The 22,731-nt window shown below is 46.3% G+C and overlaps 1 protein-coding gene across 1 annotated transcript in view; it reads left to right on the top strand.

Annotated features, from left to right (window-relative positions):
• The first annotated feature begins 1,703 nt into the window (after nt 1–1,703).
• The window catches only part of GNAI1 (G protein subunit alpha i1), a 78,464-nt gene continuing 57,436 nt past the window's right edge, over nt 1,704–22,731 (top strand). Inside the window, exon 1 of the mRNA XM_023638820.2 lies at nt 1,704–2,056. Within this exon, the coding sequence (XP_023494588.1) occupies nt 1,939–2,056 (118 nt within the window). The 5' untranslated portion in view covers nt 1,704–1,938. The remainder of the gene's footprint in view (nt 2,057–22,731) is intronic.

The following is a 22,731-nucleotide window of genomic DNA, read 5'->3' as shown; positions in this document are numbered from 1 at the left end:
CAGTCCCCAATTGCCCTGCCAGGCCTGGCCTAGGGGACCCCTCTACAGCTCTTCTGACTGCATCAGCTCAGCCTCACTCTCTCGGAAAACTCAAGCCCAGTGATTGCAAATGCCTTTTAGGAAACAAGACTTGCAGATGGAAACGAAAGACCAATCTCCCAAATTTTAGTACATCAAAGATGTTTTTCTTTGCTGCCAGCCCCATCTTAGAAGCAACCAGCAACATTCTCTGCCGTGGCTGTCAGGGAGAGGTGTGGTGCAAATGACAGCAAGAGACAGACCTCAAACCTCAGCCCATTCCTCAGATGCTGAGTGGAATGCCTGGCAGGCCCCAGAAGCTGACCTCCTCCCCCAGACCAGGTACAACCGATGGCGTGCATCCGCTCCTTCTCAGTTCCTGGGCGAGGAAGCTGAAGCCTGCGAGAAGGAACGACATGCTCCGTGGCTTATGACTTACTAACGTGGTCATAAATATCGGTTCCAACTTGGCTGGGGAGCTTCCATCCCGCCCCGGTCGCGGTGTGGAGCAGATCTGTTTGCGTGGGTGTGTTTTACTGCTCTCGTCATTTAAAAATATACTCGTTGCTTCTTTGTCTCACGTTTTCTCAGGTCGTGAGGAAATCCTTCTAAACGTTCTCTGCTTGCGAAAAGAAACGTGAGAATGGATGGAAGGATGCAAGGAAGGGAAGGGAGACGGAAGGGAGCAGGCTGACCTCCTAGCTCCCCAGACTTCTCTGTTCCCCCGTCCCCACTGCCTTCGCCTCGGCTCGCTCCCTCCCAGCTCCATCCCCTCCCGCCGCGCAGAAGGCCGGCCCCGGGGCTGTGCGCTGGACCACCCCGCGAGGCCGCGGGCGCCGGGCGCGCTCGGAGCCGGGACGGGCGCTCCCCGCGCCCAACTTGGGCAGCGCTCCGGCCGACCCCCGAAGCGGCAGGTCCGCATAGACCCCCGTGCAAGCCAACGGCCAGAGACCACCCGCTCCCGCGGAGGAAGAGAGGCGGTGCGCTCGCCGGCGGCCAGGCTCTCGGGGGCGCTTCTCCGGGGCGCGCGCCCGCTCGAGGGGCGCTGTCCGAGGGCACGTGCGCGGGAGCGCGCTCCAGGGCCGCCGCGGGGAAGGGCTGGGGGGACGGCAGCGGCAGAGGTGGTGGGCGGGACGGGGCGGTGGGGCGGCCCGGGGCTGGTGAGAGGCGGGGCCGCGGCGGGCGGGCGGAGCGAGGGTGACGGGGGCGCGGTGTGCCCCGGGAGCGGCCGGGGGCGGGTCTGTCCGAGGGCGGGTCTGTCCGGTGGCGAGGGGCGGGAGGGGCGAGGGTAATGGGGGCGCGGTGCGCCGCGGGAGCGAACGGGGGCGTGCCTGGCGGTTTGCCCTGGGAAAGGCCGGGGGGCGGGTCTGGCGGGGGGCGGTGCTCGCGAGGAGCTGCCAGGGGCGGGTCTAGTCCGGGGCAGGGCTGGCGGGGGGCGGGTGGGGCGAGGGTGATGGGGGGCGGTACGCCCTGGGAGCTGCCGGGCGTGGGTCTAGCCAGGGGCGGGGCTGGCCGGTGGCGGGGCTGGCGGGGGGCGGGTGGGGCGAGGGTGAGGGAGGCGGTGCGCCCCGGGAGTGGTCGCGGGGCGGGGCGAGGGTGATGGAGGCGGTGCGCCCCGGGAGCGGCCGGGGCGGGGCTGGCGGGGGGCGGGCCGCGGCGGCGCGCGGACGACAGCTCCAGGCTCCGCGAGGCTGCGGCGCGGCCGGCGGCGGGAGGCGGCAGCAGGGGTTCCCGGGAGCTCGGTCGCGGCTGGTGGGCGCCGGGGCGCCGGCATCGTAGCGCGCGTAGCGAGGGGCGCGGCGGGCGGGCTGTGCGGACGGCGCCTGCCCCGGGGTCCGGAGGGCGGCGGCGGCGGCGGCCGGGAGAGGGCCGCCCGCTTGCGGAGAGGAGGCGCTGCCCGCGCCGGGCCCGCTCGGCACGATGGGCTGCACGCTGAGCGCCGAGGACAAGGCGGCGGTGGAGCGCAGCAAGATGATCGACCGCAACCTGCGCGAGGACGGCGAGAAGGCGGCGCGCGAGGTCAAGCTGCTGCTGCTCGGTGAGCGGCCGGGGTCGGGGGGTCGGGGCCGGGGCTGGGGCCAGGGGTCGGGGTCGGGTTCGGGGCCAGGGCGTTGGGGGTCGACCCTCGCGGGGACGTGTCCTGGCGCCCAGGGCGCGTCGGGTAGCGCCCGAGATGTTGTCCAAGGGCGCGTGTCCGGTGCGGGGCAGAGCCGGGCGAGCGCGCACCCGGGTCCTGGTCTCCCCCTTCGCTTCCCGGCTCACCGGGTGTGGACCCCAGAGCCAGGAGCGGGTGGGAGGGCGCCCTTTATTGGAGTTAGCGCGGCCGCGTGGAGATGGGCACATCCGCACCGTGAGAGCCCAGCCCTGTGCGCAGGGCGCTGTGGCGGTGCGCGTTCCCCGCGGCCCGAGCGCCGCGCGCGGTGAGGTCGAGGCCCCTTCGTGGGGTCCCCGTGGGTCGCGTGCGTCTCCTGTGAACTTGCCCTGGCGACTCCATGCCCGATGCAGGAGCACTGGCTGTGTTTGCGGTGCGGGAGGAAGCGGGCTGCGCTGCGCCCGGTCGTTAGTGGGGACCTGGGAACCACCGGGGCGGGGTGACATTCGCTCCTGGGAGATGCTCGAGCGGAGAAACCGACGGGGGAGATGCGAGAGGGTCACGCCGGCGACAGGACCCTCCCCGCCGCCGCGGGTCCTGATGGATGAGGTTGACCAGACACACGCCAGGGCTCTCATTTGCTCTTGGGGAAACGCTTTCTTTTCCTTCTTTGAAAGGAGAGAACATAAAAAGAGGAGCCAGGGTTTTGACTAGGGGATACGTTGGGAAATAGTCGCAGCCTACGGTTTGTAGATATATGAGCTAGGATTTTCTTTTGTTTGCATGTTACCCCCCTACACCCTATAGGTATTTAGGTAGATGAAAGACTTCTCAGAATCATCATTTGCACTGCCAGCGATTGCTTGTAATTTTGTATCGGTTATAATAAAACACAAACATTGCACAAACCTGCTTTTAGTAAGCTTCTGTTTCATTGGTTTAATGATTGCAGGAAAAATGGTGGGTTTTTTCCCCCATTACTAGTAGGCTTAGAAGCAGCAAACTTGGCATGACTAAAAGTAATAATGATCTGAGTCATTTTGCGAGCAAACTGTGAAATAACTTTGCATTTTGAAGACTTGGGTGGCTTTCTTCGCCACCTTCCCCCACGTAAATCTTGCACTTGGTGCTTTTAGCTTAAGTTTTTACCTTAATAAGAAATACTGTATTTTGACGAGGTCAGTGTATTCTTAGTGCATTGAGCATGGAAGACACACCTTGCTATGGAAACATATGGACGCTCCTCTTACCCATTAATGTGCTTGAGGCAAAAATGCAAAAAAAAAAAAAGGTTGAAAAGTTATTTTGCTGCTGTTTCTGCGCTCCTGCCGTGAAGTGTTATTTCGGTTTATTGTAATGTGGCTCTTAGTTTGAGCCAGCCATCCTCCATGTTTGAGGCAGGTGGAAAATGAACCCTTGGCTGTTATTTTATGCTTTAATTAGATGTCTGTTAGAGAGAGATGGGCAGGCATAAAGGTCCGGGCACTCGCGTTTTGCTTTGTTCAGAAGAGGTGGGTGTTTTTCCTCAGTCTTAGCGCCGCTGGCATTTTGGGCAGGAAAATTCTTTGTGGTGAGGCTGTCTTGTGCATTGTAGGATGTTAGTACATCTTGGCCTCTACCGGTTAGATCACCATAGCAGCCCCCTCAAACTGTGACTCCAGAAAATATCTCCAGATTTCCCCAAACGTCCCCTGGGGGCAAAAATTAACCTGGGCCGAGAACCACTGTTGTAGATTAGCCGTTAAATATAGTCGCATGTGTAATAAAGACCCCCAAATTGCATCTCTATAGCCCGCTATAGAGAGACTTAGAAGAAAGGTGTCGCGGACTCAAGATTTTCAGAAGAAATCGTGGAATTTTTGTTTCTCCACGCCAGTAAGGTTAGAGAGATTTCACGATGACTTTTTAAAATCTTTCGGTAGCTGAGTCCCTTCAGCCGTCTTCTCTGGCTTTAGTCTTTTCCGTGCATCTCGTCTCTGCAGAAATCCTTTGGCGTGCCTGTCTGTGGTCCACCCCCCCCCCCCCCCCGCCCCCGGATCTGTCTTACTCCCACTTGACTCTACCCTTTTGCCCAGAGTCCCAGCACCCCCGTTCCTATAAACAGACTGCTGGCTTACTTATTTCATACATCATAATTCTTAAAATGTTTGTTTTTTTTTTTTCCCCAATTTGGCTTTAGCAGGAAGTGTTGACCTTTGGTTCTTTCCTAGATGCTTAAAGTCACAATGTGAAATCATTGTGCGTGAAACACGGCAAGTGAATCAACTGGAAATATAAAATGGTTTCTAGGGGACCTGTAACCAGTGTCATTTCCATTTACATCAGGTGTTCTTCCTCTTCAGTTATTTGTTTTTCTTATCACGTGTTTTTTTTTTTTTTTCATTTAAGGCAAAAAGCCTCCAAAATATATTTAAGATAGTATAGTAAATTGTTCATTATATTGCATTTTTTCCTGAGGCATGTGTTGCCTTTTTAGGCATCTGGGATGAGATATTCAGGTATGAGACAAACATTATTAGGAAGAAGCTTTGGGTACTATCTATAATGACTTAAAAAAAAAAAATAGAGGTTTTTCACTATCCTTATGAGGAGCAGTGAATTAGACCTTAGGAAAGAGAAGACCTCGTGTAAACATTGACCTCAAGGAAATTCGCTTAGGGTTTGGGTGGTTCAAGGCTTCATGTTTTTGTATTAGATTAGGTTTTAGGTATTAATATGTTTTCAGGCTTTAGTGTCAGAATAATAATCCAAAATAGAAAAACTTATTTTTTTTTATAGAGTTTTTTTTTTTTTTAAAGATTTTTATTATTTCCTTTTTCTCCCCAAAGCCCCCCAGTACATAGTTGTATATTCTTTGTTGTGGGTTCTTCTAGTTGTGGCATGTGGGACGCTGCCTCAGCGTGGTCTGATGAGCAGTGCCATGTCCGCGCGCCCAGGATTCGAACCAACGAAACACTGGGCTGCCTGCAGCAGAGCGCGTGAACTTAACCACTCGGCCACGGGGCCAGCCCCTAGAAAAACTTATTTTAACTAAAGTTTTCTTTCCGTTATATGTATATGTGTGTGTGTGTGTATATATATGTGTGCATATATATAATGTCTCAGGAGAATCCTTTTGTTACTGTTGTATCTTGGCAGATGTTACAATTTATCATCCTTTTAAGGGCAGTATCTGTTACACCTAGGCTGTTTCAGTGAGACTGTCTTGTACATATGGGTACTTATTAAATATTATGTTATCATAATCTTCATGGAGTTAAATGAAAGTGAAATGTGCAGGAAACAGTTCTTCCTAAATCTTTGCACCCTGAAGCTTTGCATTCTTATTCTCCTTCCCTCCGCTCATCCTTGGAAGTGAAAATGCCCAGTCTGCCTCCTCCTGGAGGTGGGTTTAAATGTCCTACGTTGAGTGAAAATGAGGAGACAGATCAGACCTCTTCTGCTTGATGCATGTTTTTCTGTTGCTACCACCAACCAGCTGTTTGAGAAGCTGCATCATTAGTCTTTCCTCTTCCCCTTGATCTGGCCCTGTGACTTTTTTAGTTGAGAAATTCTGGCGTTGCCAGACTTTGGATTTTGCGTTGATTTAGGTGTTTCTTGGAACTGGCTCAGGACCTTAGCTGTCCGAAAGCCCATTTCCTTGAGTAAGTGGACCCGGTGTTCCATGGGTCGTGTGCTCCTCTCTCGAAGCCTCCTCGTAAGGCCACTTACCTTGACTGGAGCCACAGGTGGTCCTGCAGGATGTTCCAAAGGGCTGATTCTTCTGTCTTCTTTTTCTCCTCCTCGCATTTACTGTCCAGGTTCTGCTCTCCCCGATTCCGCTAGGCTTTCCTGCCTCCAGTCTTTGCCTCTGGCCTCTTCTTCCTGCCTTGGGTGTCATGCTAATTCCCCGCTCAACCTTCCTTGCCTTCTCTGTTGCCTGCAGAATAAAAGCTGCTTCTAGCCCTGGCTTTTCCCTCTGCCTTTCTGCTCTTTTCCTCCGGGCGCCCCCTCCTCCCGACAGGAACCGCTGACATATGGCCAGCCGTATTTGCGCTGTTTCCCGGTTCTTGAGCCTGTGCCCTGCCTGTCCCCTACGAGTGCGGGCTCTTTGCTGGCAGAGTCTTTGTTAGTCATCCTTCGTGTCCCTAACATCTCATTTACTGTCTTGTGCACAATTAGTTCTTAATTATGTTATCTTCTATAGGATTAGAACTTACCTAGAATATAAACCTTATACCTTGCCATTTTCAGTGTTGATGGGAATAACTACCCAGCCAAACAAAAAAGGAATAGAAATAGTGTGTGATGACCAAAATAAGCGTGCATTATCTAAAAGCAAATTATTTAGTTTAAGAACTTTTTCCATATTTGTAAGAACTTTTCACAGTCATTGTATTATTTGATAAATTAGAGACAATGACAAGGATAATTCATCGGAGGAGGGTTTGCCGTGGTTGTGCCGTTGTTGTGTTGTTCCTTAAAACATTTTTTTGGTAAGGGTAAGTCTCATTTTCTAATCTTTATTTTTGGCTTCTTTTAACCATAAATAAAGAGCACAAGTCTTGTTAAATTTATCAGTGATGAGAAATATAATGCCTATATTGTAGAATTTAGTGGGACATATCAGGAAATACAATGCCTATCTTACAGGATTTAGTGGAAGATTTGTTTAAACCTGAAAAAGATTGCTGTAGTTTCTTAAACAAAAACTGAATATCCACCCACAGTCTTAATTTTTATTCTGTTATGTGTCTCTCTGCCTGGACAATTCAGGATACCACAGATTCCCTTGGGAGGCCCTGATCGTATGTGTCACATTTCTAGGTCACATATTTCTTGGTCACATGTTCTGACATGCAGTCGGCCACTGCGTGACTTCTCAGAGTGTGACATTGGTGAGGCTCGGATCCCAGATGGCGTTTGAGCCGAAAGAGCTGAGGTCAGCTGCACCTCATCTTGGAGTGCTTAGGCTGCTTTTGGTCATAACTTGCTAAATACTAATTAAAAACCTTATCAGAAACAGGGCAAAAGTAATTTTAAAGTGAGTGTTTGTTACCATACACTTAGTGGCTTCAAACAATGCAGAATTGGTTAATTTTACATTTCTAGGGGTCAGAAGTCCAGAATGAGTGTCCCCGGGCTACAATCAGGATGTCGGCAGCTTGCTGTCTTCTGGAGGTCCTGCAGAAGAATCCCCTCCTCTGCCTTTTCCAGCCTCTGTCTGGTGGCTGCCTGTTTTCACTGGCTCATGGTCCCTTCCTCTGCAAAGCCAGCGGTGGCTGGTGGAGTCTTTGTCAGGTCCTGTAGCTTTCCTGGTCCCCTCTGTCACTTACAAGGACCCTTGTGATTACACTGGTGGCCCACCCAGGTAATCCAGGACAGCAGCCTCATCTCAAGGTCTTTATCTTAACTAAGTCTGCAAAGTTCCTCTCACCGTGTAGGGTAACACGCTCACAGGTTCCAGGCAGGCCATGGGCATCTTTGGGGGCTGCTCTTCTTGCTCCCAGTCTGCCCTCTGGCCGCCAAAGATTCACATCCATCTCACGTGCAGAATACGTTTGCCCTGTCCCAGCGCCTCCTGAAGTCTCAACCCATTACAGCATCAACTCAGCGTCCAAAATCTCATCCAGATCTCATAATCTAGCTCAGGTATGGGTGGGATTCTGGGCATAATCCATACTGGGATAAAATTCTTCCTGTGAACCTGTGAATCTAGAAAACACAGTATCTGCTCCCAGAATACGATGGTGGGACCGGCATAGGGTGTCAGTTAGAGACACTCCCTTTCAAAAAAGGAGGAAGTGGCAAGAAGAAAGGAGCCATCAGTCCCACGCACTGTCCAAGCTACATTAGGTTTCAAGGCCTAGAAGTGATCTCTGTGCCTGTCAGCTCTGCCCTCTGGGACCTGGACCGCCCTGGGAGTCCTTCCTTTTTAATGGAAGGTGGCACCTGTTTGCAGCTGAGTGATTTTATCAGCTTTGCTTCTTGCCTGTAGAATTATGGTGATGTGACAGCATCCTTTCTTGTTGTCCTCTTCATTTGTCTTTTTCCTCTTCCACTTTCCTATAACCAACAAGGAAAAGAACAGGGAGCACCTTCCACAGTTTGCTTGGAAATCTCATCTAAATACCCCAGTTCGTAGCTTACCAACTCTGCCTTCCGCATACCTGCAGGACATGATTCACTTCGGCTCTCCGTGGCTACCTCACAAGGATCTCCTGTCCTCTAGTTTCTGATGACACGTTGCTCTTTTCCATCTGAGTCCTCTCCAGCCGCGCATCTGAAGTCCACAGTCTGTTCATGACAGTTCAGTATTTTCTAAGCTCAAGTATGTTTCTCTGTCACGTTCCCCACTTCCACCGAGGCCCTCATAGGACAGACGTTGACATCTGTGTTTCTGACAGCCTGTCAAGGCAATCTAGGCTTTTTCTGTCGCACGCCTCAAAATTATTTCAGCCTCTGCCCGTTGGCTAGTTCCAAATCCGTTTCCACGTTTTTGGTGTTTGTTACAGGAACACCCCACTTCCAGATACCCTCGTTGATATGTCATCTGTAACTTTAGGGCACGCCTAATGATTGTCATTTCATATTCCTCAATCCTTTGTAACTGATGTAACCATCATGGTAACAGCAAATTCACCAGTTTATGGTGCTTCATATTCAACCCATCGTATCTCGCTTGAGACATAGTGTGAAAGAATAGAATTTTCTTTGCCTTCTCGTCAGTGGAGTTTTTCCTGACCGTCTAGTCTAAAGGGAGAGTCTTTGCTCTCCCTTCCTAATTACACCATTTTGAAATCATCTTCTGCATTTCCTTTTTCTCTTTTTTTTTTTAAATTTTTTTTATTTTTAAGGAAGATTAGCCCTGAGCTCACTGCTGCCAATCCTCCTCTTTTTGTTGCTGAGGAAGACTGGCCCTGAGCTAACATCCGTGCTCATCTTCCTCCACTTTATATGTGGGACGCCTACCACAGCATGGCTTGCCACGTGGTGCCATGTCTGCATCCAGGATCCGAACCAGCGAACCCCAGGCCGCTGAAGCGGAACGTGCGCACTTAACTGCTGTGCCACCAGGCCGGCCCCCGCATTTCCTTTTTTATTGTATGTTGCATCCCCCTATGGGGTTGGCTCCATTAGAGCGTGAATCCTATTCGACTTGTCACCTAATGGCATGGCACACTGTAGTCCTTTCATAAATGTTGATTAAATGAATGACTAGATAAATTATTGAACATCAGTTCTGACTAATAGTGCTTTAAAGGGAAATGGTGATACATTTTCTTTGTGCCTTGGGTAATTTTAGTAAATGTTGGCACAGTCTATCCCCATTTATCTCTTTTATATCTTGCTGGTTGGAGTAACTAAAACTTGCTACGTTATTTCTCACACCGTTCTAGAAAATGAAATTAATTTGCAGGACCTAATTCTTTGATGGTTTTTTTTAGCTTATTCGTTTTCCGTATTTATTTATTTAAATTTCAGGTGTACAGCGTTGTATTTCTACTTCTGTGTAGACCACATATCTTCCCCACCAGAAGTCTAGTTGCCATCCACATGTGCCCCTTTACCACCCCCACACCCCTGTAACCACCAATCTGTTCCCTGTATCTGTGTGTGTTTCTGTTCTACATAGGAGTGAAATCATGCAGTGTTTGTCTTCCTCTGTCTCACTTACTTTGCTTAGCATAATACCCTCAAGGGCCTTTCATGTTGTTGCAAATGGAAGATTTCATCATTTTTTATGTTTGAGTACTATTCCATTGCATATTTATAGATATCGCATTTTCTTTATCTGTTCCTCTGTTGATGGGCGCTTACGTTGTTTCCAGGTGTTGGCTACTGTGAATAATGCTGCAATGAGCGTAGGGTGCACATATCTTTTCAGATTAGTTTTTTTGTGTTCTTTGGACAAATACCCAGAAGTGAAATAGCTGAATCATATGGTATTTCTATTTTTAATTTTCTGAGGAATCTCCATACTGTTTTCCATAGTGGCTGCACCAGTTTTCATTCCCACCAGCAGTGGATGAGGGTTCCCTTTTCTCCTCATCCTCTCCAACACTCTTTATTTTTTGTCTTTTTAATAAGAGCCATTCTGAAGGGCGTGGGGTGATATCTTGTTGTGGTTTTGATTTGCGTTTCCTTGATAATTAGTGACGTTGAACATCTTTTCATGTGCCTGTTGGTCATCTGCATGTCTTCTTTGGAGAAATGTCTGTTCATATCCTCTGCCCATTTTTTAAACAGCTTGCTTGTTTTTTGTTGTTGTTGGGATGTATGAGTTCTTCATATATTTTGGATATTAACCCCTTATTAGATATATGGTTTGCAAATATCTTCTCTCACTTGTTAGATTGACTTTTTGTTTTGTTGATGGTTTCCTTTGCTGTATAGAAGCTTATTAGTTTAGTGAAGTCCCATTTGTCTGTTTTTTCTTTTGTTTCCCTTGCCTGAGGAGACATATTCAAAAAGATACTGCTAAGATACTGCTAAGACCGATGTCAAAGAGTGTACTGCCTATGTTTTCTTCTAGGAGTTTTGTGCTTTCAGGTCTTACCTTCAAGTCTTTGATCCATTTCGAGTTAATTTTTGTGTATGGTGAAAGATATTGGTCTACTTTCATTCTTTTGCATGTGGTGTCCAACACCGTTTATTGAAGAGACTCTCCTTTCTCCATCGTATGTCCTTGGCTCCCTTGTTGAAGTTTAGCTGTCCGTATATGTGTGGCCTTATTTCTGGGCTCTCGATTCTGTTCCATTGATCTGTGTGTCTGTTTTTGTGCCAGTCCCATGCTGTTTTGGTTACTAGAGCTTTGGAGTATATTTTGAAATCAGGGAGTGTGATATCTCAAACTTCATTTTTTTCCCCTCAGGATTGCTTTGGTTATTTGGGGTCTTTTATTTTTCCATATGAATTTTAGGATTCTTTGTTCTATTTCCATGAAGAATGTCATTGGGATTCTGATTGGGATGGCGTTGAATCTGTAGATTGCTTTAGGTAGTATGGACATTTTAACTATGAGCACGTGAATGAGCACAGAATATCTTTCCATTTGTTTCTGTCTTCTTTGATTTCTTTTCAACAGTGTCATGGTTTTCAATATACAGGCCTTTCACCTCATTGGTTAAGTTTATTCCTAGGCATTTTATTCTTTTTGTTGCAATTGTAAATGAGATTGTGTTCTTGATTTCTCTTTCTGCTAGTTCGTTGTTGGTGTGTAGAAATTCAAGTGATTTTTGTATGTTGATTTTGTGCTCTGCAACTTTACTGTATTTGTTATTGTTTCTAATAGCTTTTTGATGGATTCTTTACGGTTTTCTCTGTATAAAATCATGTCATCTATAGATAGCAACAGTTTCACTTCTTCCTTTCCAATTTGGATCCTTTTTATTTCTTTTTCTTGTCTAATTGCTCTGGCTAGGACTTCCAATACCATGTTGAATAAGAGTGGTGATAGTGGGCACCCTTGTCTTGTTCCTATTCTCAGAGGGATGGCTTTCAGTTTTTCCCCATTAAGTATGATGTTGGCTGTGGGTTTCTCATATATGGCCTTTATTATGTTGAGGTACTTTCCTTCTATACCCATTTTTTGAGAGTTTTTGTCATAAATGGATGCTATATCTTGCCAAATGCTTTTCTGTGTCTGTTGAGATGATCAATGATTTTTATTCTTCATTTTGTTAATGTGGTGTATCACATTGATTTGTGGATGTTGAACCATCCCTGCATCCCTGGAATAAATCCCACTTGATCTTGGTGTGTGATCCTTTTAATGTATTGTATTCAATTGTCTAATATTTTGTTGAGGATTTTTGCCCCTGTGTTTATCAGTGATATTGGCCTGTAATTTTCTTTTTTTGTGTTGTTATTCTCTGCTTTTGGTATCAAGGTCGTCTTGGCCTCATAGAATTCTAATGAGTTGGAAGTTGGGGACCTAATTCTCATTGCATGACCAGAAAATTATTGTTGGACTGTTGGAAATTAAGTGGTATTGTGAAATGTGGTTTTTATATTTGAATATTCTGGACACTGTTTTCTACGTGTTTGTCACGTTGCTGCTTCTCATGTTATTTGACTGCTTTCCTAATGTGCATACAGTGATACAAGAGGCCTTCAGTGTGTTCTCATGGCCGTGTCTGTCACTCAGGATGAGGCGATTGTAAACTCTGGGCTTTCAGGGCCCAGCAGGCTGCTTGGAAGCTCACCGCAGCCTCTTCTTTATGTCGCCCCCGTCCTTATGTGGCGAGAATGGTCTCTCAGGGCATTTGTAAAGTGCGTTCCATGTTTTCGCTGTGGCATTATGCCCGAGGTGTACCAGATCCTTAAGATCATTTGCAGTCTACTTAGGGAAATCCCATATGTGAGTAAAAATAATTCCTCGTAATGGCATGTGGGGAAGAAGTGGTGTAAGGGAGACCAGGTGAGGTGTGCTTTAATATCGAGGTCTGCACTGTAGATCTTGTGGGGTGAAGATGGACGGAGCCTGCCTCTCAGAAATTACCATGCTTCTAAATCTGCTCATTTTCTTTGTGTATTTCCAACCTTGCTTTTTGATCCTGATCAGTTATAAGCTCTGTATTATATAGAAACCTACAATCTAGAAGAGACTTTGCCATCTATAATGTAGTTTTCTTACATTCTCATGCATAAGGCATTTCATCCCTCCAAGGTTTATTTAGCTCCGTAAGGAGACCGTCCAGGTAGGGAAAGCGGTTGACTCGGGACTCTGGCAGTAAAATGTTTTTCTTGAGACCGTGGCAAGCTACCCACCCCATTTTTGCAAGCTCTGGTTTTCTTTTCTATAAATGCCAGATAGTAAACGCACCTGCCTCACAGGGCTGGGGGACAAAGTCAACTAATGCATCTGAAGCACTGAGTATGAGGAACGGAGACTCTCTGGGGTCCCCCCTCCCTCTCTGGCTCCTTGCAGTTGACCCATTTATAGTCATAGACATTAAATCCTTTTGTTGGTTCTTCTTAGCAAAGGGTGTGTACGCCACGGAGACTTCAGGAAGGATGCAGTCCATCTTAATTACTAGTTTCTGATCCCGCCACAGCTTCCTTGCAGGACTCGGGTTTCTGCTCCCAGTTTCCCCACTGGGAATAGACCAGGTGGATGCCTGTGCTATGCAAAGAATTCTGTAGAGTGAATTTTAAGTCTTTGGAAAACCTGACAAATGCTTTCCAGGTGATTTTCTCTCCATTTGATTGCCCGTTTTTAGAACAAATGCAGTAATTAACTTCAAACTTTCCTTTTTTCGTTCTTGAAAATAAAACAAAGTTGTTAGTGTAGGTGATGAAACCTTGCGTTGATTGCAATGAGTGTGCCATTTCTGCGGGGAGGTTACGATTCCGTCCGGCAAATGCTAATCCTCTCGGAAACTCCCCGTGCTGATGACTCCAAGAGATTCCTAATAAAACACTAGGATTGCCATCAGGTTACTTTTAAGAGAGAAGCAGTCTCCTGAAGAGTAGCTGTAACCTAGATAGAGGAACAACGAAGCGTCGAATGTGTAGTGTTTATGCCTTTTAATAGTTTTCCAAAGGAGTCCCTTAGGACTTAGCCTAGAATTCTCTGAATTCCTTCTACCTTGCGTTTCTGAGGTGCAGTCCAGAATTTTTTTCCTGTAATTTGCTGACCTCATCTGTATTACGTTTTTTTCTTCTTTGGGCGCGTGCCTTTTATTTGGCAGCCTTTCATGGTATTTAAGATGCATGGGAGCTGTAAGTAAACCGCACATAAGATCAATATGACCTGATAGGAGTTAGAACAAAACTGTCTTCTTAGACATAGTTCTGAAGTTAATCTAATTCCAAGAGTTACATTTATGTCTATACGATTTAAAATCAATCCACGAATGGTAGCTCGCGGAGTTTTCACAAACTGAGCCCATCGCTGCCATCAGCAGCTAGGTCAAGAAACATCTGCACGGGACGCATGGGGACCAGAACGAGTCATCGTGCTACCCAGGGAGGGTGGCGCGAGTGACCAGGGGATGCTCCCCTCGTTTGAGGCCAGCGTTGTGCACTGCTCCCACTTTCCCACCTGCTCTTCCTCCTGGGCCTCCCGCCCACCCGACTCTGCTGTCTTCATACTTCTTTCCAGACGCCTGTGTCCCGGTCCACAGACAGCCTCCAGTCGTGCTCCGCATCACAAGGAATAAAATCCAAGCCGAACTGCTCACACCCACCTTTAGTAGTGTTTAATGTCTCGTTTGTTCATCTAAACCTTTCACAATATTAGGCTGCATTCCACTGTTACTTTCTCACTCCCCATTCACTCTTGGAATTGCTTCTTGTTTTAACATGGTGGACTTTCCCAGTGATGTAGAGATAGTGAGAAATGTGACAGACACTCCTGTGACCTGCACCTACATATTATTTTTGGAAGGGAGAACGTCTTGTGGTCATTCCCTCTCTTCCTTCCTGCTGGAGTTTCTTTTCCAATCGGGTTGGGCTTCTCGTTCTAACTTCTCTAGCTCTTAACCTCTCTCCAGGTTTTTATCTCTTTACCTTTTTGTGCTGCTTATATATTTTCTGGTTCACTGTGTCTATTCATTAGTAACCTAAGCTGCCTTTTAGCGTGGTGAATTTTTAATTGTAATGGTGACATTTTTATTTCCAGAAACTATTTCTAATCCTTCTTTTAAAAAATAGTTTATGATTTCTATTGTTCTATTTCCCAACTTTTTAAAAAGTCGCTTTCATTATGCCAGACTTATTTCAGTCTCTTGGTGAAGAATTTATTATTTGAAGTTCTTGGGGTTCAGCTCCTTGTGGCGTCTTGACTGAATCTCACGGGGGATCGTGTCCTCCTGTGGCTTTTGTGAGCATATGTTAACCGGCACATGGTCTGTGTGAATGCTGTGCCCCTGGCGTGGCTCGAGTTCCCTTTCAGGCTGGTGGGTTGAGGGTGGAGGGCTGGCCTATTTTGGATTTACCGGGACACATTCTTCCTAAACTGAAGGCATCTGCTCTCCCCCACGTGTTCAGCCACTTTCTCCCTCCTCCTGCTTTCTCTTCCTTGGTTGCTGGCACCACCCGTCCTTGACTTCTCATTTGCTTTCACACTCACATAGGCGAAGCTGCATGGACTTTATTTTGTAAATAATTTGCTTGTTTTTATGCCTTGCTTTATGCTCTTGTGGTCTCTGCTCAGTGAGAGGCACGTGTATGTGTGTGTGCACGCGCGTGTGTGTGCGTGGCCAGGACTGCCTCCCACTTCTACGCTGGGATCCTCTTCGACTTCCATCGGGCCTCCGTCCCCTGCATCTAGCTCGTTTCCTGTCCGCTGGCGTCTGCTGCTGAAGTCTGAGTGTCCGGTTGGTCCCTCACGTTGCATTTTGGTCATGGCCGGGACCACCTCTCTTCCTGGGGGGCCCTCCGTCATCTCTGTGGATGCTGTGGCCCTTCCCACTTCTGTCCCCCGGGCAGCCCTCTGCTGCACAGCCATACGTGGTGGCCAGGCTCTCGGGATCTCAAGTGCTCTGCTTCTCCGGTCCCCTCAAGCATGTGCGAAATTAGATGTTGCATCCATTCTGTGGTGCTGAGGAGATGTGAGCTCAGGTGTCCTTCTGCTCAAGCGCTCCTCCCCACCAGGCTGCCTGGCGACTTCATCCTCCCAGGATCCCAGACAGATCCCTCTGCCGTTAGCTTTCTCTTCCTCTTCTCTGACATACTGTTCACCTCTGAAACTGGCCCAAAGATGACATCAGACAGGTGACTCCCGCCTCCCTGGTCCCCTTCTGCCGTCGCTACTAGGCCACTGATCTTGCTTCTCCACCTTATTTTCCTAAAGCAGCTCGCCTTAAACTCAGACTTTCATGTGCATAGGAATAAGCTGGAATCTTTTAAAATGCAGATGCTCCTCCAGTAGGTCTGGGGTGGCGCCTGAGATGGTGCATTTCTCCCAAGCTCTCAAGGGATCCACAGTCCAGGTCACACTTCGAGAAGCAGAGTCCTGGAGTGGCGGATGCGCCTACATCTTTCCCATTTATCCATTTCATGAGCCTTTTTCAAGACTTCCTCCATCATTGCCACGTTCATGAAACCTCTCGTCACCTTGTTTATAAAGCTTTGAACCAGTGGCTTGCCCAAAAGCTCGTTCATTATGTTTTATACACTCACATATATGTACACGCATATATGATGCCTGTCATCCTTACTGTTGTTATGTAGTTAAACTTCTTCTAATGTTAATCTGAAACCTTTTTTTAGTAGTGCATTTTGAGAAAAACTGTTTGATGTAATCTTGCATGGAAACACGCGTTTCCTGGAGAGTGATCAAAAACTATAATTAGTGATAATGAATCTTCTCTGTTTTTAGCAAGAATTTTTAAAGTGGGTTTCTTCTTTTGATGGTACGATTATTCAGGTCAGGTTGAATGTGACCTTATAATAATGTTTTATGGACATTTCCATCTGGCAGTGTTCATGGTGAGATTCCTTCTTCGGAAGTAAATAAAGGATGCTTGCAAATCTGAGAAGGTTAATAGTTGTTGTTCTTGGAATAATTGATTGTGCTATTTTTATGTAACCTTAGCTCTGCTAATCTATATGCACATACAGTGTAATTGCTGTTGCCTTTGAAAGGGAATTCTCATCTTAGAAAACTGTCTTTCACAACAATATTTACTGACAAGCACCTACAAAATGTGGAACACTTTCTGATCAAATATAGCATAAATGATCTATACCTTCTGCTTTTGTCATAGTATCATTTGCTAGTTAGGCTTAACTTGCAGTTACTTATGACATCTGGTTCTTATGAAACGTGTAAATTCATTCAACAAATATTTCTGGAATGCCACCTCTGGCATTTATTATCTGAGTATCTGGAAATGGGACAACTTTGGGGAAGCTGATATTGATTAAGGTAGAGAAAACGTTCTTTAATCATTTTACCGTTGGATAAAAGCAATACGCTTATTTCGGCTTGTCTAGTTAGAAGTTTAAGTATAAAAAAATAGGTTCTGGGTTTCCTCTCGCTCCCATTTGTCTTGGTATGCCTTTGTGGTAGACCATTTCAACTTCGATTTGGATCATTGCTTTTTATGCATCAGGTTGAATTTTATTCCTTTTTGCCAAAGGCTGTTCAGAACCTTTCAGAGCAAAGGACAAGCAATGAGCTTCACAGCAACTTAACCCTGAGCACCTGGTGCTGCTTAGAATTTCAGAAGTAATTTCCTGAAGAGTTACCAGCCGTCGGTGCAGCCCATTGTCGTATTAGCAGTCACATCTGAAATCACTTACACTCTGGTATAAAGAGCAACCTGTATCAAAAGACGGTTTCTGAAAAATACAGAACTCTGAGGAGGCTCTCAATAGCGGCTGCCTTTGGAGAGTCAGTCAGCAGGACTCAACCCTTTATAATTCGTAGACTTGTGTAGATTCCGAGTTAGATTGGGGTCTGTGTGGATGCTTCTGTTCATCAGTGAGCAAAAGTTATTTTAAGAAACCAAAAAAGTCAGAAAATTAAAGCATCAGAATGAGTCTCTTGGACAAGGAACTTAATTTTTTCTGAATAAAAGTAGAAAATGCCGTGAGAATTTCTACAATGGATCCATCTAGGTGACGGAGTAAGTTGAGAGCCGAGCTTTAGTATTTTTGGACTTGTGTAGTATTCTAGAAATCATTGGGCATAAGGGTTTGTCTGGATTTCTGAAAGTTAAGATTAGGTAGTTAGATTTTTGATAGCTTTAATCGTTCAATATTATATGGATAAGTTTGCAACCAAGATAGCCAGCTTCTTTGATAGACCATTTTGAGTAAAATCATAGAGGCGTGACTTAGTTGTCGTGTATTTCCCATATCCACAGTGGTCTGTGACTGAGGCAAGTTTGGTTTTTAGTAATGTGTGCGTCATTTACATCTGCTGCACCTTCGAGGTTTAGTTTACGATAATTAAGGTTCTCCAGCCTGAGATGTGTGTGCCTTAAATTGAAGCATTCAGCCAGAGCCCTTCTGTTGTTAATCTTCCGAAGACGTTTGATGGTGTGACATAGATCCGAGATCGTTTCATGTCCTCATGCGGTCTACTCTGATCGCTTCAGTAGGAGGCTTTATAAAAGACACATTCTCCCGCTTTCCTGGGCACAACACATTCACCAAGTGTTTCTTTCCCTTCTAGCCATCTCTGTTCGTCTAATTTTCTATTTAATGTTCATATGTCATTCTCTTATGAAAATAAAGTGGGATCTGTGCTGGTAGATGTGGTAAATGTTTGGCGTGGTAAGTGTGTGGAGAACACGTCTGTGATTAGACAGGGCTCTTGCCGTGCTGGGAAGAGATGCTCCCTGAGTTAGCTCAGGCACAGAGGGCTCCCAGGAAGCCAGGGCCACAGCTCTTCAGGCCAGTGGGTCAGAACGAACCTGGTGCCTCGGGCTCTGCATCCAGGGGCATTGCTGTGGCACCTGCCATCCAGCTTCTCGTCCCCTCGCTTCGTGAGCTTTCAGCTCAGTTCACACTGCTCACTGCCTCAAACTCTTGATGAATTTTCCCAAATCGGACAAATCTGATGTGCCCACCTTGGCTTTGGCCCCACGCTGTGGGTCCTGGGCCTTTGGCAGGTAGAGGCTGGGCTCCCTTGGCTCGAGTGCTCGCTGCCCTCTGGTCCAGGCAGCTGTGGGGGGAGGGCAGTGTGAGGTCACAGAGCCCGCTCTTCAGGAACGCCGGGGAAGGCCCTCAGACTGTTAAACAAAAAAAGGAATGTGGTGCTGCTTTCAGATCCTTCATGTCCCCATTATCAGAAAATGGTTTATTTATTGCCTTTTAAACAACAAAGATAGAGCTTTGGATTCATCTCCTCCATCAGGGGTGACATACGTGTTCATCGTGTCACATGTTTTGGGCTGTTCGCTCTTGAGTCTGATATGGGATATTACTAACCAATGTCTCAGTGTAACTTGATTTAATTATATTCAGCATTATTTTATCAGAGGAAGAAAATACAGGCATTGCTCTTGTGTTCTGGTATCTAATTATTTGCGAATGCTGATCCTCTAATTATAAAGTTTTATGTGTGTACTTTGGGCATTTGGGAAAAGTAAGCCTGTGAGTGAGTTGCTTTTCTCTGCATTTTGAATAGCTGACCTGATGCTGTATCTGGATGTCCCTGTGCGCTTTTTGGCTTACGTATTTAGCTGTCCTTAAACATCTTCTGTAAATCTCAAGTGCAGTGGCTACATAATAATTCATTTTCTAGATCTGCCGTCGTTTATTGAATCACACTCACGTTGAAAGTGGAGGCCTTCCAGTCTTATAATCAGATACTGTGCTGTGTCGAGTATATTTTATGCATCTGTCGTTACTTATATTTGTGATTATTTCCTTAAATTACTGAGTGAAAAGGTTTGAACTGTTTGAAGGCTTCTGATGTGTTATGGGATGACTGCTTTCCCCAGATCTTCCCGTTTCCACCCGGACAGGTGGTCGTGAGGCTCTGTGGCCCTCACCCTCATTAGCGTTGGGTGTTCTTATGATTATCTGCGCTACAATGATGAGTAAAAGTGGTTTCACCTTGCTTTAATCTGCACTCGGGTTTGCCAAGGTAGAACGACTTTTTAAAGAAGTGAATCTGCTCCATTTTGAGATTCGTCAGAAGCTGTCCTGTAACACTTTGCATATTTGTTGCATATATTTTTACCCACTTGTGGGCTTATTGATTCTGTTGCTTTTTGACATACATCACTTGTTTTGCCTTGGGTTAAATAAGAAGATTTAGAGTTGTTTAAATGGTTGGCACGTATAACTGTGCCTGGAGTGATTTTAACAAATGATGTTTTTAAATTCACTTAATTATATGTGCCTTCGGGATATACAACCTGAGAACTTTTTCATCAGAAATAGAGAAGACTTTCTTAAACAAGAAGAAAAAAATGCAGACTCTAAGAGACAAGATTGATTAATTCATTCATGTGAACATTGATAACAAATGCACCATAAACCAGAGTGGGGCAAAAAGCGTGCCATATACGGTACCGCCTGTTAGGATGGAAGTGCAAACTAGAATAAGATACCATTTCACACCTGTCACAGTCAGTACCAAATGTTGACTTGGACAACTTTGATGCAGCGTTGGTGGGAGCATCAGTTGGTAGAACCATTTTGCATAATGTTTGGTCAATATCTAGTAAAGATACACATCCCTTGGACCAAATAATCAGTCTTAGATTTGGCCTCCAGAGAGGGTATTGCACTTGTACCAAGAAAAATGTTTCCTGCAAAATTTCTAGTAATACAAAAGTTAGAAATAAACATAAAATATTCATCAGGAGTGAATAAATGAGCAGGAGTGAATAAATAAATGAGTATATATTAAACATGAAATACTATATAGGACTGTACGAATGAAATACTATACAGAGAAAGTGAACCTGTGACAACTCTCAGTGACAGTGTTGAGTTAAATCTGCAGTTTGCAAAATGACGTGCTCTGTGACACATTCATAGAGAGTTAAAAAAAACTCTTCAGAACTGTTCCATGTTTACAGGTGCGAACATATAGCAGAAGCACAGAGAGACGCACGGGGAGGACAAAGCTCGGATTCAGAGCGCTGGTTCTTTCTGAGATGGGGGAGAGATGTGGATGAGAGCGAGGTCCCCAGGATGCTGTGACATCTTCACTCTTAAGCCGGGAGCTGGAGGCAGAGATGTTAATTCTCTTATTTTCCAGATATTTTTGTATGACTGGAATATGTTGTCACTAAACAGAAGGTTTGTGACTGTGGGCTAATTTGTGTGAATTTTGGCGTCCTCTCTTTCTCTGCTTCCACACCTGGTTATTTCCCAAACACTGTTTACTCTCCTCTCCACCACCCCGCCCGTCATCCTCCTTTTCCCGTTTTCACGGAAGTTAGTCTGTTGTAATACTCCCCGCCCTGGTCTTCCCACCTACACACTTTCCGCCCTTCCTTCTAAATTAATCCTCCTGGGTGACGCTTTGATCTGATCTGGAACTGCTCAGGAGTCCTCAGTAGCTCTGACTGCTTTCAGACTCCCACCCTCTTATTAGCGTGGTATCCAGGAGCCTCTGTCCTGTGGCTTCCACTCTGCCTCCTCGTACCTCCCGTGACTCTCCCTTGGCACCTCTGCGCACGTCCCCTGCTTTTCCATCTTGATCATGCTGTTCCTCTTTCTGGAAATACCCTTCCATCCTTATCTGTTTCCAGTCCTGCCTATGTATGTTCATGAGCAGAGTTTGGGACATTTTCTATCAAAATTGAATAATATCTAGATCGTTAATAAAGAGGAAACAATGCTTGCAGATTTCAGATAATAATTATTCAAACAAATAATGTGTAAAAATTATACATTTCTTACTCCTAAGCAACCACAAAGCCAGAAAAATTACAAACAAAAGTGCCAGCTCTGCAGTTCTCATGAACTGCTTGTCCTGTGCTGGGTGGGACCTAAATTGGGTGTAGACTGCGATTGCGTTGGGCATGCCTGGACTGGGCCACAGCCCGTCTCCACTCTCTCCTCACCCTTCTCCAGCTGAGTCATTGCAGAGCCCCATTCCCCGGGGGCTTCCCTTCACTGGGTCTCTGATGGTGTGAACTGTGAGGCTCAGTAACGTGCCCACCAAGGAGCCTGCTTTTATAACACGAGCGAAATTTCTGGACTCAGTGCGGAGGTCATTCAGAAATCCTCAGTGAGATGCCGTCTGCTCCGGGCTGTGTGAGCTGTGGGCATCCACACGGGCGCCAAACGTGGGTCCTGCCCTCAGGGGTTTTAGCTGCAAAATAAAGCAGACGGCAGCCTTATTGGTGGGAGGGATAAACGCTGGGGTGGGATTTGAACTCACCCAGGGCGGCGGCAGCTGACTTTCAGGTTCTCAGCTGTGAACTCTGCGGCCCTTGGGCTGTGAAAAGGCGGAAGCCAGGATATTAGGTCGATGTGTTTATTTTGAGCTGATTTCTCTACTGTCACATTCATGTTCCTCATGCTGCTTTCATTGCCTCTTCTCGTTTCTTGCTTGTGGACCCTGTTTCCTTCAATTTTCTAAACTAAGGGAGGGGATATTAATCTCATGTTACAAAGTGGGAGATGCAGGCTTACAAGGTGCGTGTCTTGCCCAAGGACGTGCAGCCGGCAGGTGCCAGGCTGGGTCTGTGTGTCTCAGTAAATATGGGTTAAATAAATTAATTAACAATTGTGTCTTAGTTGAAAGAATTAATAATTACAACTTAAAATGCAAGTATTAACTGGTATACATAATCACGTATTTTAATGGTATTTTTTAAGGGAAGACAAAATCGTGCATGTACATTAAAATAGTGTCAGTGTTTTGTTTTTTAAAAAATGAGCAAGAGAGCGGCCGGCCCCGTGGCCGAGTGGTTGAGTTCTGGTGCTCCGCTGCGGTGGCCCAGGGTTTCACCGGTTTGGATCCTGGGTGCGGACATGGCACCGCTCATCGGGCCCTGCTGAGGCGGTGTCCCATGTACCACAACTAGAAGGACCCACAACTAAAAATATGCAGCTATGTAACTGCGGGGATTTGCGGAGAAAAAGGAAAAATAAAATCTTAAAAAAAAATGAGCAAGAAAAACCAACTTCAGGGTATAATCTGGGTGTAATAGTATAGATTCGGTCTCATCTCTTACATCTTCTGTATCTAGGGCTGAAGTATTTCAAATGAA

This window comes from Equus caballus, chromosome 4 (genome assembly GCF_041296265.1).
Source record: "Equus caballus isolate H_3958 breed thoroughbred chromosome 4, TB-T2T, whole genome shotgun sequence".
NCBI lineage: Eukaryota > Metazoa > Chordata > Mammalia > Perissodactyla > Equidae > Equus > Equus caballus.
Note: the sequence above shows the minus strand (reverse complement) of the source record. Positions and strands in the feature narration are given on the sequence as shown.